Here is a 16,867-nt window from a genome sequence, read left to right on the forward strand (position 1 = left end):
ATTTTCATCTTTTTTTTCAAGTTATTTTCTAACGTGTATTTCAATCTTTTTCATTTAGAAAAAAAAATTAACACTGGGGCCCTGGGCACTCAGTCAGTTAAGAACCTACTCCTGATTTCAGCTCAGATCATGATCTCAGGGTCCTGAGTGGGAGTCCCATGTTGGGCTCTACACTGAGCGAGGAGCCTGTTTAAGATTGTCTGTCTTCCTCTCCCTTCACCCCTCCCCCTGCTCCTGCTTTCTCTAAATAAATAAGTAAATAAATAAAAGCTTTTAGGGGTGCCTGGGTGGCTCAGTAGGTTAAAGCCTCTGCTTTAAGCTCAGGTCATGATCCCTGGGTCCTGGGATCAAGCTCCGCATTGGGCTCTCTGCTCAGTGGGGAGCCTGCTTCCCTTCCTCTTTCTCTGCCTGCCTCTCTGCCTACTTGTGATCTCTGTCTGTCAAATAAATAAATAAAATCTTTAAAAAAGCTAAATAAATAAAAGCTTTTAATAATTTAACATGTACATGAGAAATTTTTCAAACAATAGGGAGAAGCATAAAACTAAAACTAAAACAGTCCACTTTCACTCTACCAGAACCTTTTCATCCAGACGTCAATGTTTATTTCCATATATGAGTTTTACCAAAAAAACACTCGGTTTCATATTTTTTATGTTGTTTTAGTTAATTTAGTTACAGTTTTAGTTACAGACCCAGCACATAAGGGTTTTTGTTTTATTTTGTTCTTAAGATTAGAATCCTTCTAGTTACCCATGTGCTGGATTTGTGGGATCTGGAATCTAGTACAAGGTTCAATAAATATTGTCAAAGGGAAGACAGAAACAAGGGGGACAGGGGTAGAAGGATGATAGAAAAAGAAGAGTGGTAGGAAGAGAGAGGGAAGGGAGAAAGAGAGGGAAGGAAGTGAGGGAAAGAGAGAGAAGGGAGGAAAGAGGCAGGGAGGAAAGAGAAAGGAACAGAGAGGACGGGAGGGAGAGATGGAAAGACTGACGGACAGACAGAAACAGAGTTAGAGAGAGGATGGGAGAGACAGAGAGACAGAAACAGAGAGAGACAATGAGACAGAGACAGAGAGAGGAAGGGAAGGAGAGACAGAGGGAGACGGACAATCAGATCGACAGAGACATTAAAAAGGAGAGAAGGACGGAGGGAAGAAAGAGAGGAAGGGAGGAAGGGAGGAAGAGAAGGCAGAAGAGGGAAAGAGAAAGGTGAGGAAGAAAGAGAGTAGAGGAGAGGAGAGAGGCGTGAGATTCTGAGCAGTGAACCCCGCCCCCGGCCCGGTCTCCGCCCCCCAACTCGGACTCCGCCCCCAGCCCGGGCTCCGCCCCCGACCCGCGGGTTGCAGAGCCACCTCCAGCCGCCAGGGGCCGCCACGGGCAGCCGGCCGCACCCAGCGCGCGCGGCGGGCCCTCTCTCCCGCCTCCGCGCCGGCCGCTCGCAGCCCCGCCGCCGCTCTCGGGCTACGGCCGGGTCTCGCGCGCCGTCTTCTCGTGAGGGGCCTCGCGCCGCCCGGCGCACGCCGTCCCCCTGCCTCGCGGCGCGGGGTCTCGCGGGCCCCGCTCCCGCCCTCCGCTTGCCTGGCCCGGACCGGAAGCGGCGCCGCACGGCCTGGGCCTGGCGCGGGGGGCGGGCACCGGGGCCCGGTCGGATATGGGCAAGAAGCACAAGAAGCACAAGTCGGACAAACACCTCTATGAGGGTGAGGAGTGGGCCGCGGTGCGGGGGCGGCGGGCCCGCGGCGACTCCAGGCTTGGGAGCGGTGGGGGAGGGAGGAGGGTCCTCGCTCCTTCGAGACCACTCTCGAGCTCCGGAGGCGGGCCGGGACCCGCGAAGGGGGCGCGGCCCGCCGGAGGCCGCGCAGACCCCAGGCGGGGGGCCGCATTCGAACCCCAGACCCCTGGTCCCCGGCGGGGCTCTTGCCGGGACGTGTGAGACGGCGCCCAGAGGCCCGCAGCGTTCGGGACACCCTCGGGGCAAGTGTCCGTCAGTCAACAGGTGCTTCGCGGGGCGTCCACTGCGTGCCCACAGCCGCCGCGGCCGTAGCGCCCCTTCTCCCTCTGCCCACGCTGCCTCTGCTTTGTGGACGCTCCCCCGCGCGTCCGCCGGTAATCCAGGCTCTCTCCTTTTGTTTAAGAGTATGTAGAGAAGCCCTTGAAGCTGGTCCTCAAAGTGGGAGGGAACGAGGTCACCGAGCTCTCCACGGGCAGCTCGGGGCACGACTCAAGCCTCTTCGAAGACAAAAATGATCATGATAAACACAAGGACAGAAAGCGGAAAAAGCGAAAGAAAGGAGAGAAGCAGCTTCCAGGGGAAGAAAAGGGGAGAAAACGGAGACGAGTAAAGGTAAATGTCGTTGCCTGGCTTCCGTGTTGCTGGGGGTACCCCTTTTCAAGAGTTCCCGCCGCCCGCTGGCAGCCTTACTTCTCTTTGTGTCTAACGAGACGCTAAAACGCCTGTAAAATCAGCCTTGTTTGGAGGCGGAGCAGGGCAGCACAGAAACACGAATCACCCGTGAGTTTCAGCAACTCTCGATTTAATTATACTCCTAGTTACTCTCACAGCCGGTGAGCGAGCAGCTAAGTCCTGAACTTCAGGAGCAGTGTCAGAGTATTTTCTCCACCCAGGGAAGGTAAAAGTCATGCTCAGAAAAGCCTCAGTGTTGGAGCTTTGTCAAAAATCATCAAGTCAGGGGCCCCTGGGTGGCTCAGTGGGTTAAAGCCTCTGCCTTGGGCTCAGGTCATGATCCCGGAGTCCTGGGATCGAGCAGTGGAGCCCTACATCGATCTAGCTGGGGCTCTCTGCTCAGCGGGGAGCCTGCTTCCCTTCCTCTCTGGCTGCCTGCCTCTCTGCCTACTTGTGATATGTCTGTCAAATAAATAAAATCTTTTTAAAAAAAAAAATCAGTTCAGAAGTGAACGGGATTTTTGGGGGTTCAGATTTTGTTCTGAAGTAAATACTATAATGCCAGATATATAATGAGCAGTTTTGATCTTAAAGCTTGAGTCTGTTGAAGAGAAAATTCAATTAGAGACCTTTAAGGGATATGACACACCAGTGATAAAAATAAACATTTTCTTAACCATTTGCAGTTAATAGGAAAAAGGAGAGGGGAGTAGGTGCTATTGGTTCATAAGAGGGGCAAAATAATAATAATTAACTTTCATGGATGATCATACACATATCTGGAATTGTCCTAGACTTCTGCACTTCCCAGATTTAACCTGTCTCTGAGTGACTTACTAAATCCATTACTAGGTCTTGAGAATAGATTTCCATAAGTTAGCTTTGTAATTTTTCTTGTTTATATGTACCAGCAGTGTTCTATTCCATGTGATTAAACACATGGGAAGTCACTAAATCTTAGAGACTCTTTAGAATTTCGTAAATCTGTTATTTTTTTGGCCTCAATTTTTAGTTGCCTTTGGCTAGGCTGTGTCAGTGTATAGAACTATCTTATGTTTTCTTCCATATGCTATATGCATATGATTTAAGAAATTCAAGCAATATAGAAATGAATAAAAGGAGGGCAATAAATTTTCCTTACCTTAGTCCCTCACATAGTCTCTCTCTCTTTTTTTTAAAGATTTTATTTATTTATTTGACAGAAATCATAAGTAGACAGAGAGGCAGAGAGAGAGAGAGGAGGAAGCAGGTTCCCTGCTGAGCAGAGAGCCCGAAGCGGGACTCGATCCCAGGACCCCGAGATCATGACCTGAGCCGAAGGCAGCGGCCTAACCCACTGAGCCACCCAGGTGCCCCGTCTCTCTCTTTTTTTTTTTTTTAAATTATTTTTTGTTATTTGTAAAGATGTTCTTGAACATATTTTTTAAAAATTAAGAGTACTTCAAGGCTTTTTTTTTTTTTTTTTTTTTTAAGAGAGATCACAAGTAGGCAGAGAGGCAGGCAAAGAGAGAGAGAGGAGGAAACAGGCTCCCTGCTGAGCAGAGAGCCCGATGCGGGACTCGGTCCCAGGACCTTGAGATCATGACCTGAGCCGAAGGCAGCGGCTTAACCCACCGAGCCACCCAGGCGCCCAAGGCTTTTAACACAAAAGCAGTCTCCTACCCCAGCCTAGAGTTTTACTTCCCAAACTTTTCAGAGTTTTTTGGGGTATCTGTCTTCTTTTTTAAATGTAGGTTTATGGTATTTCCTGATTTATCGGTTTACATCTTTTACAGATCTGTTATAGAAAATGAGAATTTAAATTAGCGTTCTAATACCGCTTCCTGTCCCCAGTTTCTCTTCCTCTGTTCTCCCAGTATAGGCACACCACAGTTGTTGGTTAAATCAGTATTCACTGTTTAATTATTGTTCACTTATGGCACGTAAAATAAATACAGATCTGGTCTTGGTCCCTTGTTAATTACTTCATTGGTTTGGTTATCATGTACCAATTCTTCCCAAACTTTTTTCTTTAAGATTTTATTTATTTATTTGACAGAGAGAGAGGGATCACAAGTAGGCAGAGCCGGGGGGGGGCTCGGGGGGAAGCAGGCTCCCTGCTGAGTAGAGAGCCCAATGGGCCTGGATCCCAGGACCCTGAGATCATGACCTGAGCCGAAGGCAGAGGCTTAACCCACTGAGCCACGCAGGCACCCCTGTTCCCAAACTCTTGACAGATTTATAAAACCCATCTGATTTCTGTTTTTCACATGGCCAAACAGTTGCCCTCCTCTTGAGACATCCATCTTGTAGCCCTCTGTGACCTCCTGCTCTAGTCTGGATTATTTGTTCTCTAGGCCTTCTGGGACCTTCCTTTGCCTCTTTCCTGGATCCCATGTTATATTTACTCCCTTTTTCTGGTGGAATCTTAATTCTAGGAACTTCTAAGGAAGCATTCATAGGAGGTAGGTTTTTCTAAGTACTTATGTGATTGAACATCTTTAGTCTACCCTAATATAGTCTGCTCCTATAGCTTGATAGTTCCGCTCAGCGTGGAATTCCAGAGTAAAAATTCTGTCTCCTAGAATTTTGAAAGCATCTTCTTCTCTCCTTGTCCTTGTTTTGTTTTGTTTTTTAAGATTTTATTTATTTATTTGACAGAGATCACAAGTAGGCAGAGGGAGGGGGGAAGCAGGGCTCGATCCTAGCACGCTGGGGTCATGATCTGAGCTGAAGGGAGAGGCTGTAACCCACTGAGCTACTCAGGTGCCCCTCATTATCCTTGTTTAATAGCACCCTATTCTTGTTTTTCCCTGAGGATACTAATTGATGGATTTGTTGCCTTTTTTTTTTTTTTCCTGTTTTCTTTTGTTCCCTGCTTTGTCTCTTATTTCCCCTCAAGTTCTTCAGTTTATTTTCTTGGTCTCCTCTTTTTACGTTAACCGCATCCTTAACTGTTATCTGTTGAGCCTTCCTGGTCTGTCTTTATTTCCATGTGCCACACAACAGCCTGATGAAATACTCTGTGTCTAGACAGTTTGTCAGCTGGAGAGTCACTAAACAGACACCCAATCATTTTGGTGGATCCCCCAGGTGTCTGTTCTCCAGAGAAAAATCCCTCCTGAAACAAGGTTATTACCTGACTGCTGGTATTTCAGGGGCCAACCAGGGAAGGAGACTGAAGGTCCTCCCAGCCGCTGCTCGTTTTCGGTCCAGCATCTCTCCCCACTCCTGACTGGCATCCAGTCTGGAGACTTTCTGGCTCCAGGTTTGAGCTTTTCCAGGTTGCTGGGATTTGAACTCTTCTCCTAGGTGGCCACTTCTGCACGGAGGTGGTAGCTTACTATCTGTGATCTGCACACTCCTCCCTCCACTTGCCTCTCATCTCCCAGGTGTGTGGGCGACTTTGATCCCCTATAGTCTCTTCTCTACTTTGTTCATCTCATTTAACTGGGAGGTGAGGTCATCCCTTTTAACCACTTCCAATTTTAGTCCTGGCACCATAACGCCAGCTGATATGCTTGTGCTCTTTATTTCTTTTATCACTTACCTCATTCTTTTTATTAACTACATAGTATTTGGTTATATTGATGTACCTTATTTTATTTTATATTATGCCTAAATGCTGTAAATAAAGCTGCAGTGAGTCTCATGGACACAAATCTCTGTATAATTTTATAAGGATATCTTCAGGGTAAGTTCCTGGAATTCTCTCCATCTGGTCTAGCCACTCTGGTCTTTCTCGACTGTAGCTCTAAATGTCATTAGCCTTCATTATATTTTGATTCTGTTGTAAATTAAGATGCTTTTGCATCCATAGTCTTACTTGGACAGAACACCCTGCAGAATAGGACAGGTAGGTTAGTTTCCATTTTATAAAAGGTAAAATGGAAACTCAAAGAAGTGCAGTGAATTTGTGCTAGGTTCCATTTCCCCAGGATTCAGGGCCAGGGACCAGGAGACATTATCTGAGATGTCATTGGTTCTGTAGAGGCTGTTTGGGTCATCTGTTTTTTTGTAGGCCAGACTGGGGATGGGGAGCGGTGTTCTTTTGATAGTGTTGTCTAGGGAGGGAGGCTTCAGAAGGACACTCCTCTCTGAGCTATGTTCTGGATCTCCAGGGAGTTGTAGGAACAGCAGTTGTCTCCGGTCTCTTCTTGGGGAGAATCAGCTGTATGACACCCATGGGCCTCGGAGCGGCTGGGGGATGTGTGGTTCTGAGGGAGGAGTGATGCTTCTGTCAGTTCCATGCAGCAGGAGGAAGAATGCAGGGAAAAGATAAAGCATGCCCTTTCCGTTTTAAAGCATTTTTCTGAAAGGCATATGTAACTTCTGCTTATATTTCATCACACAGAACTTACTTAACCACATGGCCATCCTAGCTGCTAGGGAAGCTGGGAAGTGTCTTTTAGCTGGGGAAGGGGATGGAGGATCTATTACTTGTGGAAGATAAAGTTTTGGGGAAGGACACACACATAAAACGTAAAACCCTGTAATTTTTCAGAAGTGTTTGAGTTAAGCAATACTCTTCTCTTGAGTATGGAAGGCCCTGGTTTTATTAGTTTAAAATGCCCAAACAGATACATTAGTATCTGTATTTCTCTATGTAGAGTGGTGACATTTAATACCAACCAGAGCATTACGAGTACTGTATGTGTGTGGGTGTGTATACTTTTGTTTTAATCAGGTCATCATTTAAACACCACCCATATGAAAGTGTGTTATGTTCTTTTTTTCCCCTGAGCGTTTGAATGCTGAGTGATTGCAAAGGAATTTGTGTGCTGGCATAATTCTTACTATGTATAACATGACCCTTTCCTAAAGGTCCAGCTTTACATTTTCAAGTTATTTATTTCCACATCATACAACAAATTAACAGCTGATGAAAAATGCTCACATCATTTGGCCTAGTAATATAGGCACAAGAGGGCAGTGAAGTAAAACTGAGGGGCAGTAAGTAAAATTTTGTGTTGGCCATTACACTGATAGTGTTGTGATTTATAAAAACTACAAAAGTGTTTACAAAACCATTTTAAGTGAAATAACAACCATTCACACATAACACACATACCTGATTACTAAAAAAACTGTATGAATACTGTACACAGAACACACAGGCTGGGCCCTGCGGTTACTGTGTAATATATGTTATCTCCCCTTACTCTTGACCATAATCTATCAAGCTGGCATTACCATCTCTTCTTTTAAAATGGTGGTAAAATACATTTAGCATAGGCTTTACCATCTTAACTATCTTTAAGTGTTCTGTTCAGTACTGTTGAGTATACTTACATTGTTATACATCCAATTTCCAGAACTTTTTTATACCTATTCAACAACTCTCCATATCCCCCACCCTCCACCATTCTGCTTTCTCTGTGAGTGTGACTGACTACTCTAGGTGTCTCATAGAACTGGAATCACACAGTATTTGTCTTTTTGTGACTGGCTCGTTTTACTTCGTATACTCTCCTGGAGGTTCATCCATGTTGTGGCAGGTGTTAGAATTTCCCTCCTTTTTAAGGCTGAATGATACTGGGTTGAATGAATATACCATGTTTTGTTTATCCATTTATCATCAGTAGACACCTGGTTTGCTTCTACCTCTTGGCTGTGATAAATATTGCTGCTGTTAACATGGTCATATAAGTATCTCTCCAGGAATCTGTTCTTTCAGATACATATCCAGAAGTAAAAGATCACACGGTCTGCTCTTTTACAGGTGAGAACACTAAGGCTCAGAGAGGTTAGTAAGTTGCTCATAGTCACACAGTGCCAGAACAAGAACTCAAATCCTGCACTCAGGAGGTCATTAACATGAAAAGAGTTGTTAGAGTGGACAGCGCCCTCCACTCCCTTTGTAGGAGTGGGAGGTTAAAATTTGTGTCCTAACAGAGGCAGAGAGTTCGAGCTCCAAGAGGCTCTGGAGAGGCACTGGGGCTGGTTGGGGAGAATCACAGAAGACTTGGCTCAGGAGGCCGCGTTTGAGCTGTCTTTAGAAGTTAGAACATCGTGATGTTACACTGCATGGTTCAGGCAACATGGGATCAACTATACTCTGAGCTATATTTGTAACATAGGTTCTTTTCATCTTGTACAATTAAACGTGAAGGATCCTGTGTGTATGGCCGTGAGTATGGCCCTTTATTGGCTACTGTAGAGATTTTCAAAGGTAATCTGACGACCCAGTTTTCACCTGCGCACTGATTTAGAAGCGATGCCTGAAGAGAACGCCACCGCGCTGCAGAGAGAAGCGGAGGTTAGGACGCTGCATACCAGCGAGGGCTGAGAACGGTAGCAGGGAGCTGGGCCAGTGTGAGGGTGTATATAAGGGATTGAAAGGAGTTTTCTTTTTAAGCACAGAATAAAGGGAGGGGGGGCGGGTAAGGGATGAGACCTGAACCGCAGGTGAGGTGTCAGAGGAAGAAGTTTGAACTTGAATATGTTGACCCTAAGCAGTCAGAGACTTTCTGAGTGGAAGAATGATAAAAGTTGAGTGCCTTAGTAATGTTAATCTGTTAGCAGCTTCTAGCAGCTATTGAAGAGCAGAGGCTGGGTGTAAGGAGAACTACCTAGAAGGTTTTCTAATGAAAGAGCTCAGATGAGAGCTCTGAATTCCTTTATTGAAACTCAGACCCATGTTCCTGAAAAACATAATCATAACCCAAATTCTGTCTTAACAGTTTTGCAAGTCAGCTTCAGGTTTTGATGCCAAAGATGTTAGACTAGTCCCTTTGCTAGAGATCTTAGCAGGATAAAATGAGAGATTTTTTTAAAATTTTAAATCATAAGCATTAACGTATAGAATATTTATAAAGCTGAGATTAAAACTTTTAATGAGAATTTGAAGCCATCATATAATAAATTCCAATAAGCACCTATTTTATTAAAGCACTAAACTAGATTCCAAGGGGGATACGTACTGAAAACCAACATTTGAGTGTTTATTGTATGCCATCATGTTTACTGTCTTCTTAAAAATAACAGATGTGGGATAGGTCCTGTTAGTATCTCATTGTATTGCTGAGCTGGGGCATAGAGGATGAGATAGCTCAAAACTGGAAAGAAGAAATGAATGACTATAATTAAACAGAATGAAAATTCGGTCAAAACAATTCATTGATTTGTTTGGTGTGACATCTGCCACACCCTGGATCTCATGGCAGAAAATCCTCCCACTCTGGTTTCCTCCTGAGGCTATCCTCTTGTTGTGTGTGTGTTTGTGTTTGTGTGTTTAACCTTTTTTCTTTTTCTTTCTTTTTTTTTTTTTTGGTAATCTCTGCACCCAGCGTGGGGCTTGAACTCACAACCCTGAGGTCAAGAATCACATGCTCTACCAAATGAGCCAGCCAGGTGCCCCTAAAGTTTATTTATGGTTTTGTTTTTTTTTTTTTTGTTTTTTTTTTTTTTGGTGGTAATCTCTGTACCAATGTGGGGCTTGAAGCCATGATCCTGAGATCAAGAGTCACACTTCCAAATGAGCCAGCTGTGCCACTACAGAAGGAAGGACTCTGAAAGCATAAGAGTAGTGTTGCTTCTCTGATGGAAAGGCTATTTATTCGTTTATTTATTCAGCAGACATTTACTGGACACGTCTTGTGTGCCAGACTTTGTACTAGATTCAAATGAGGAAGATTAATAAGATACAGTTCCTGCCATATAGGAGGAGCTCCGAGTTGGGCTGGGAAAGCAGATGTAAAAGGATAGATAAAGTTCATGGCCTGGTGTAAATTCTAGCAGAGGTATAAATAAAGTGTTCTGGGAGTCCTGAGGAAAGTGTTTCTCATTTTGTCTTGGGAAGCTGGGGGAAGACAAAGGAGACCTAACGACTAAATTGTGCAGCAGATGCTCTTTTCAATCTGTTGATGCTCTTTTGCTGGAATGAGGCATCACTGCAAAGTAGTAAGACTGATTTTTCAATTACATTCTAAAATCACCTGTTACAGGGAAGTTCTGGAATTATTTATTTGAATATAGTTAGTGATCTGTATCTATATCTAGATCTCCAAAAGTAGTCAACCTGGAGGACAGTCGTTAAAACTAAGGACTTCAGCTGTTAATTTGCATATTTCACTTTCTCTTTTCATGCTGTTTCCTGTAATTCTGCAAGTATTATGTGTTAGGCATTGTTGGGCTTGGAGGTACAGAGCTGAAAATAACAGGGGACCCTACCCACGAGGAACTCCAGCAACAGAGACAGATGTGTTTGTAACATAGTACAGTGAGTGTTGGAATCATAATATGAACAGAGATTTGCTTCAAAAGTATCATTCACAAAGGAGTAACTTGCTATTGAGTTGTGAATAAATTAGAGTCTGAAATTAAGTCCAGTGTGTTTGTAGTTAACAGAAAGCCATGGTTCCTCTACTGCCTGGACCTTCTTGCACTGAGGATACATCTCTGTCTGGAATGCTCTTTCCAACCCCCACTCCCCCGCCGGCTGGCTAAATTCTGTCCTTCAGATCTCAGCTCAGATGTTACTTCCTTATAGAAGCCTTCCCACACTTGTCCAGTCTAAATTAGATTCACCCGACAGTTACTCTCCCCATGAAATCTGTTTGGGTTTTTTTTAATGAGTTGTTTAACGTGTGTCTCTGTTGTTAATGTTCTTGGCTGCCTAAGGGCAGGGCTGTGTGTGTTTTATCCACCAGTGTGTATCCACACAGTAGAACCTCATTTATTTGCTGAATACATGAATGAATGAGTGAACACTGTGAGTGAGTACTTCACTGGAATTCCACATACACTATCTTATTTCATCCTCAAAACAATCTTCTGAGGTACTATTGTGTGTGTGTGTGTGTGTGTGTGTATATATATATATATATATATATTTTTTTTTTTTTTTACGATTTCATTTATTTAAGAGAAAGAGGGAGCACAAGCCAGGGGAGGGGCAGAGGGAGAAGCCAACTTTGCACAGTGCAGGGAGCCAGAAGCAAGGCGAGGCTCAATCCTAGGACCCTGAGCTTATAACCTGAGCCAAAGGCAGACCACTTAACCGATGGAGCCACTCAGGTGCCCCTTTTGTGTATGTTAGAGATAAGAAAATTAGTCCCCCAAAATTACATAGTTTATCTACAATCTGATAGCTAATAAGTGGCAAACCCATTTATAAACTGAGCCCATTTATAAACTGTAACTAAACCCTCTTCCTTGGCTACCTGAAGTTAAATGGCTCTAGTATTTTTGTTTCATTCTGTACATGTAACTGGCAGAATGCACTAACTATTGAGCATAACTGTGTTAACTTTTGTTTTTACATCTCTGTAAACTTTAGTAAGGGACATTCGCAGGAAGATTCTATACTATATTCTGAATCATGAAGAAAATAAGAATGTTGAAATCAGAATTTTAAGTGGAGAGGGAACTGTAGAGCTCAAAGCATCTTGTAAATGAAACTGAGAGTGAGTGAGTGGGGTAACCTGTTCAAGATCCCATTCTGGTAAACTAGATGCCTGGTCTCCTAATTCCTAATCTGCCAGTAACACATTACAGTATCTCCATTCAATTTAGGGTAATTTCCGATATAGGTTTTTATATGCTCTTCTCTTTTGGACCCTAGCCCAGAAGACTATATTCTCTTGTCATTGAAAATAAGGTGGTTACCATAGACCATGCTGGCAAGATAAAGTTATCAGGTAGTACCTTTCTTTGGTACTTTTTCAACTTTTCTATTAGTTGACCTCATTTCACCATCTCATTGACATTCTAGGATAAATAAAATCAGCAGTTAAATCTCTATCTTATGGATGATGAAGAGGCCTCATGATAAAAGGAATTGCCTAAGAAGGTCACAGAGTGTGTTAAGGATGAAGCCGGGGCTAGAACTTGAGCCCATAGACCATCAGCAACCATGGCCGGTGCCACCTGGTTTTATAAATAGAGTTTTATTGGAACACAGCCACCCTTATTCATTATGTATTGTCTGTGGCTGCTTTCATGCCAACGGCAAAGGTTAGTAGTTGTGACAGACCTTATGGACCACAAAACTAAATTATATACTATCTGACCATTTACCAGAAAAGTTTGCCAACCCCTGCTCTAGATTCCTGGCACTATGGTCCTAGTTCTTTCCACCTAGGAGAGTGCTTTGCCTTCCAAGCTGTCCTCACTCCACAATTTACGTTAACTAGGAAGGAATCTGAATCTCTAGGGGGTCTTTTTCCATTGAACAGGTGGAAACCTTCCAGCCTACAAAAGATTAATGCCAGGTTTTCTGGGCAAAAGATACAGATTTTCCAACGTCAAGATTTGCTGCTCCAGAGTCTGTCACGAAGCCATAAAAAACAGACCCCAGTCAGCTTGATAGTAACTGAGATCAAGGGCATGATGAGTGCAGTTTATAGCATTTTTCTCTGGAGCTTTTAAGACAGTTATACATTCTGTATTAGATGCTTTGGACCCTTAGAAGGGAAGCCCTGTGTCAGTGATACTCTGTGATTCCTATAGCAGCAACCCTAATGGCCTGAAAACATGTTGGTAATACTCATAGGCTCTACCTTAGACCTACTGAAAGGGCATTTCTGGAGACAGGACCAAGATATTAAGGTTTCAGCAAACTCTTTAGGTGATTCTGATGTGCACTGAAGCTTGAAAACCTAACTGTAACTCAGAATTTACACATCTAGCAATTTCCCAGCTGATGGTGCTGGTCAAGGAGCACACTTTGAGAACCACTGCCCTAGATACTAGGACAAAAATAAGGACATAAGGCAAGAAAGTAGTTTTGGAGTTGATAAGATCTTGTGGAGAATCTTGATTGTCAGAGGCATAAACCGACATTTTTGGACAATTTTACCAGAAATTTAATTTTTAAAAAATGATAAAACTGCTACCTGGATACCAACCACCCAGCTTTAGCAGATTTCAGCATTGTACCTTTTGCTTGATGTTTTTGGTTTTGGGGTTTTTGTTTTTGTTTTTGTTTTTAAGAAATTAGAGTATAGATCCAGTTGAAGCCTTTTGTGTATTCTTCCAGAATCTCATTCCTCTCTCCCTTGCACTAGAGTGAACCATTTTCATGAGTTTCATGTGCATCGCTTGCATACTTGTTTTTGTAATTTTACTACTTCTACATAGATCTGTGAATAATATACACATATGCGTTTTCAAACTACAAAACTAGTAACACTTATTCTCAACTTTTGTCTCTAGAAATTTCTTTTTTTTTTTTTTTTTAAGATTTTATTCATTCATTTGACAGAGAGAGAGATCACAAGTAGACAGAGAGAGGGGGAAGCAGGCTCACTGCTGAACAGAGAGCCTGATGCGGGGCTCGATCCCAGGACCCTGAGATCATGACCTGAGCCAAAGGCAGACGCTTAACCCACTGAGCCACCCAGGTGCCCCTAGAAATTATATTTCTTAACATACATTTTGATGTATAATGTAATGTTAGCCTATTAATTTTGCCTGCTGTCTAAATATTCATAATATATTAATCCATTTTCCTTTTGGTAGATACTGGATTATTCATAATTTTTTACTATTTCAGAGTGTGGCAGTAAGTATTCTTATACCTATTCTTCATGTATACTGTGTGAAAGGAAGTTTCTTTAGGGTATATGCCCAAGAATAGAATAGCTGAGTAGTAGGGGAAAGGCATCATCAGCTTTACTAGATATTGTTCACTGTTCTAGTGATTGTACCTATTTACTCACCCATCTATAAGGTATGAGAGCCCAATTTCTCTACATTTTCATCAAGATTTGACATTTTCAGGCATTTAAATTTTTGTCAATCAGAGATATGAAATTCTAGTTTTTAAATTTATAATTCCCAGAGTTCTCCGGAGCTTGAGCTTGTTTTCATATTTTTTTTATTTCAGGTTTCTTGTAGGAATTACCTGTGATATCCTTTACCCATTTTCTACCCATTTTCCTTTTTACCTGAATTTTACCTGAATAAATGCTCTTTGTAATTTTTGCTAATACTTTATATGAGATTTTTATGTTAGAAGTACTTTATCTCAGTTAATAGCTAGTGTTTTGGCTTTGCTTCTGGGTAAGAAAATCTTTCCCTACTCTTGGGTCATGAAGATTCCTTATATTTATCTAAAGTTTTAAAGCTTTGCTTTGTACATTTAAGTCTTTAGTCTACTTGAAGTTTCCTTTTGTGTATGACACTAAGGAGAGATCTAATTTTATTTTCTTTTTTATTTTTTTATTTTTTTTATTTTTTTTTTATTTTCTTTTATTTTATTTATAACTGTAGATATCCAGTTATCCCAGCACTACCCTTTTGTTACTGATTTTTTATGCCACCCCTGATATAACAAGACTTTTCTATGTGCATAAGTCTGTTTCTGGACTCTGTATGTTAGTCTGTTTGTCTGTCAGGTCACATTATCTTAATTATTATCACTTTATACAAATACTATCTGATATGACACATCTTATTGTGATTTTTTTTCAAAATTGTGTAGATTATTCCTGATGACTCACTCTTAAGATAAATTCTATGATTGGCTTGTCAAATTTCATGAAAAATTCTGTCTTAAATTTTCACTGACATTATATTTTACTTCTAGATTACTTGGGAGAGAATTGATTATCTTTCAGTTCATGAACATGGTATATCTCCTTTATTCTGGTTTTCCACAATGAATTTTCAATAATTTTTTAAAATTTTTCCCAAAGGGTATTGGTCATCTTTTATTAGATTTATTGCTAGGTATGTTATCTTTTGTGTATAGTAGTTATTTTTCTAATTGGTTATTTCTGGGATATATATAGAAGCACTACCTCCCACCTCCGCCCTTGCCCTTGAACTGTGATTCTCTCCTTTTCCAGTAGATGGCAGTAAAATACATTAAGATTTCATTATTAAGACTTTTCTGAGGGATTTTTTTTTTTTTGCTTTTGGGTTTTGTTGTTTGTTGTTTGTTTTTTGTTTTTTCAATGAAATGAGTATTATTTGTTTTTATGGTATTAATTCTGAAGTAACTCTAAATTATTTCCCTTTGTTTAATTTAGGAGGATAAAAAGAAGCGAGATCGGGACCGCGTGGAGAATGAGGCAGAAAAAGACCTCCAGTGCCAGGCCCCTGTAAGATTAGACTTGCCTCCTGAGAAGCCTCTTGCAAGCTCCTTAGCCAAACAAGAAGGTTGGAATAACTCTGAATTAACTTCTGTGAATGAGGAGGCTGAAATTATTTTAAGGGTTGTAGCCAGGGAAAGTGGGTTTTTAGTTTTTAAGTTAAATTTTAAAAGCTGTTTAATTGAATTTTTTGAAGTGTTCTTTTTTCTGTCACTGCATAAGAGCTTTAAATTAGCCTCAATTTTGAGTTGAAATTTTCATAGTTCAGTATATTTGTAAGAGAAATGGAATTGCTGTGTGAGATAGTTAATGATGGATATGAGGTAACTCATAGAAAATAAGCTAAACAATACTCTCTAGAATCTTCCTTTTGAAAATACTCTCCCTTTGTTCTTTGCTTTAGAAGTAGAACAGACACCCCTTCAAGAAGCTTTGAATCAACTGATGAGACAATTACAGAGGTAAATGTTTTTTCCAACATTTTTATAACCTGGAAATTAAAATGGGAAATATAGGATCCAAACCACTTCTCTATTTTTGATTATTTAAAGCCACATTTTGTGGCCTCAATCCAAATGTACTTGATTTTAAAGTGGATGATAAATATTTTGCCTGGCAGTAGAAAGTACTTTAAGAAGCTAACTTTAAAATGTTCTCCTTTGGTTTGTTTTAACTGGCAACTTGAAGAGTGTTACATAATACTCTTAATGGCAAATTTCTCTTTAAAGTAACTTCTGATGTTGAAACTTTAAACTAGGAATAAACAATACAGATATTTTCACTTCGCTAATAGATGAAAATACCTTCTATATATTTGTTCAGTGCTTATCGTGCTGCGAATATTCAGTAATTATTAAGTCTGGAAGAAGAAACAAACTAAAGAGAATTTGTGACCCTTTCTTACATGCAAAATTTTGCTCTAAAATTTACAGTATCTAGATTAAACCAATGTTAAGTTCATAAAAGGGGAAAAAATAACTCCATCTTTATTAAAATACATATTTTTGATACCTGTCTCTACTCGGAATTTGAATTTTAAGTTCAAAGACCTATTATTTGCAGAGGATTCATGGGTGGAGGGCATGCATTCTCTTAGTGAACTTTCTTCTCACTGGGTTGTCCTTTGTCTACCCCAGAACACATTACACATCATTTTGTAAGTTAAAGCCTCTTGTGCTCTCGGTATTCACCACCTCTCCAGCTTTGAAATTAAGACGAGAAGGTAGTGGCCTCTCTCCCTTTTTGGTGTTAACAGGATAAATGAGAAAATTACATCTCAAGTCTTTACACTTAAGTAAGTCATTCATTACTTGTCCCCAAATTTGAACAGGTAAATAGTAGGTGTTCTGACTCTACTAGACTGTATGATTTTGAAGTGCTTTGGCTCCCTTTGAAGTTTTATTTTTTTAACATAAGACCAGGATGTAGCTTAATGCTGTCAA

At 41.4% G+C, this 16,867-nt stretch overlaps 1 protein-coding gene across 4 annotated transcripts in view; it reads left to right on the forward strand.

Annotated features, from left to right (window-relative positions):
* Window positions 1-1,512: 1,512 nt before the first annotated feature.
* BRD7 (bromodomain containing 7) overlaps window positions 1,513-16,867 on the forward strand; it is a 37,443-nt gene continuing 22,088 nt past the window's right edge. For 2 of the 4 annotated variants that reach the window (XM_044256188.1, XM_044256187.1), the window contains exons 1-4: window positions 1,513-1,702; window positions 2,138-2,346; window positions 15,363-15,492; window positions 15,829-15,886. In XM_044256188.1, coding sequence (XP_044112123.1) covers window positions 1,654-1,702; window positions 2,138-2,346; window positions 15,363-15,492; window positions 15,829-15,886 — 446 coding nt within the window. In that variant the 5' untranslated portion in view covers window positions 1,513-1,653. The remainder of the gene's footprint in view (window positions 1,703-2,137; window positions 2,347-15,362; window positions 15,493-15,828; window positions 15,887-16,867) is intronic. The other 2 variants (XM_044256186.1, XM_044256189.1) reach the window with 1 other exon arrangement.

This window comes from Neovison vison, chromosome 7 (assembly GCF_020171115.1).
Source record: "Neovison vison isolate M4711 chromosome 7, ASM_NN_V1, whole genome shotgun sequence".
Classification (NCBI taxonomy): domain Eukaryota; kingdom Metazoa; phylum Chordata; class Mammalia; order Carnivora; family Mustelidae; genus Neogale; species Neogale vison.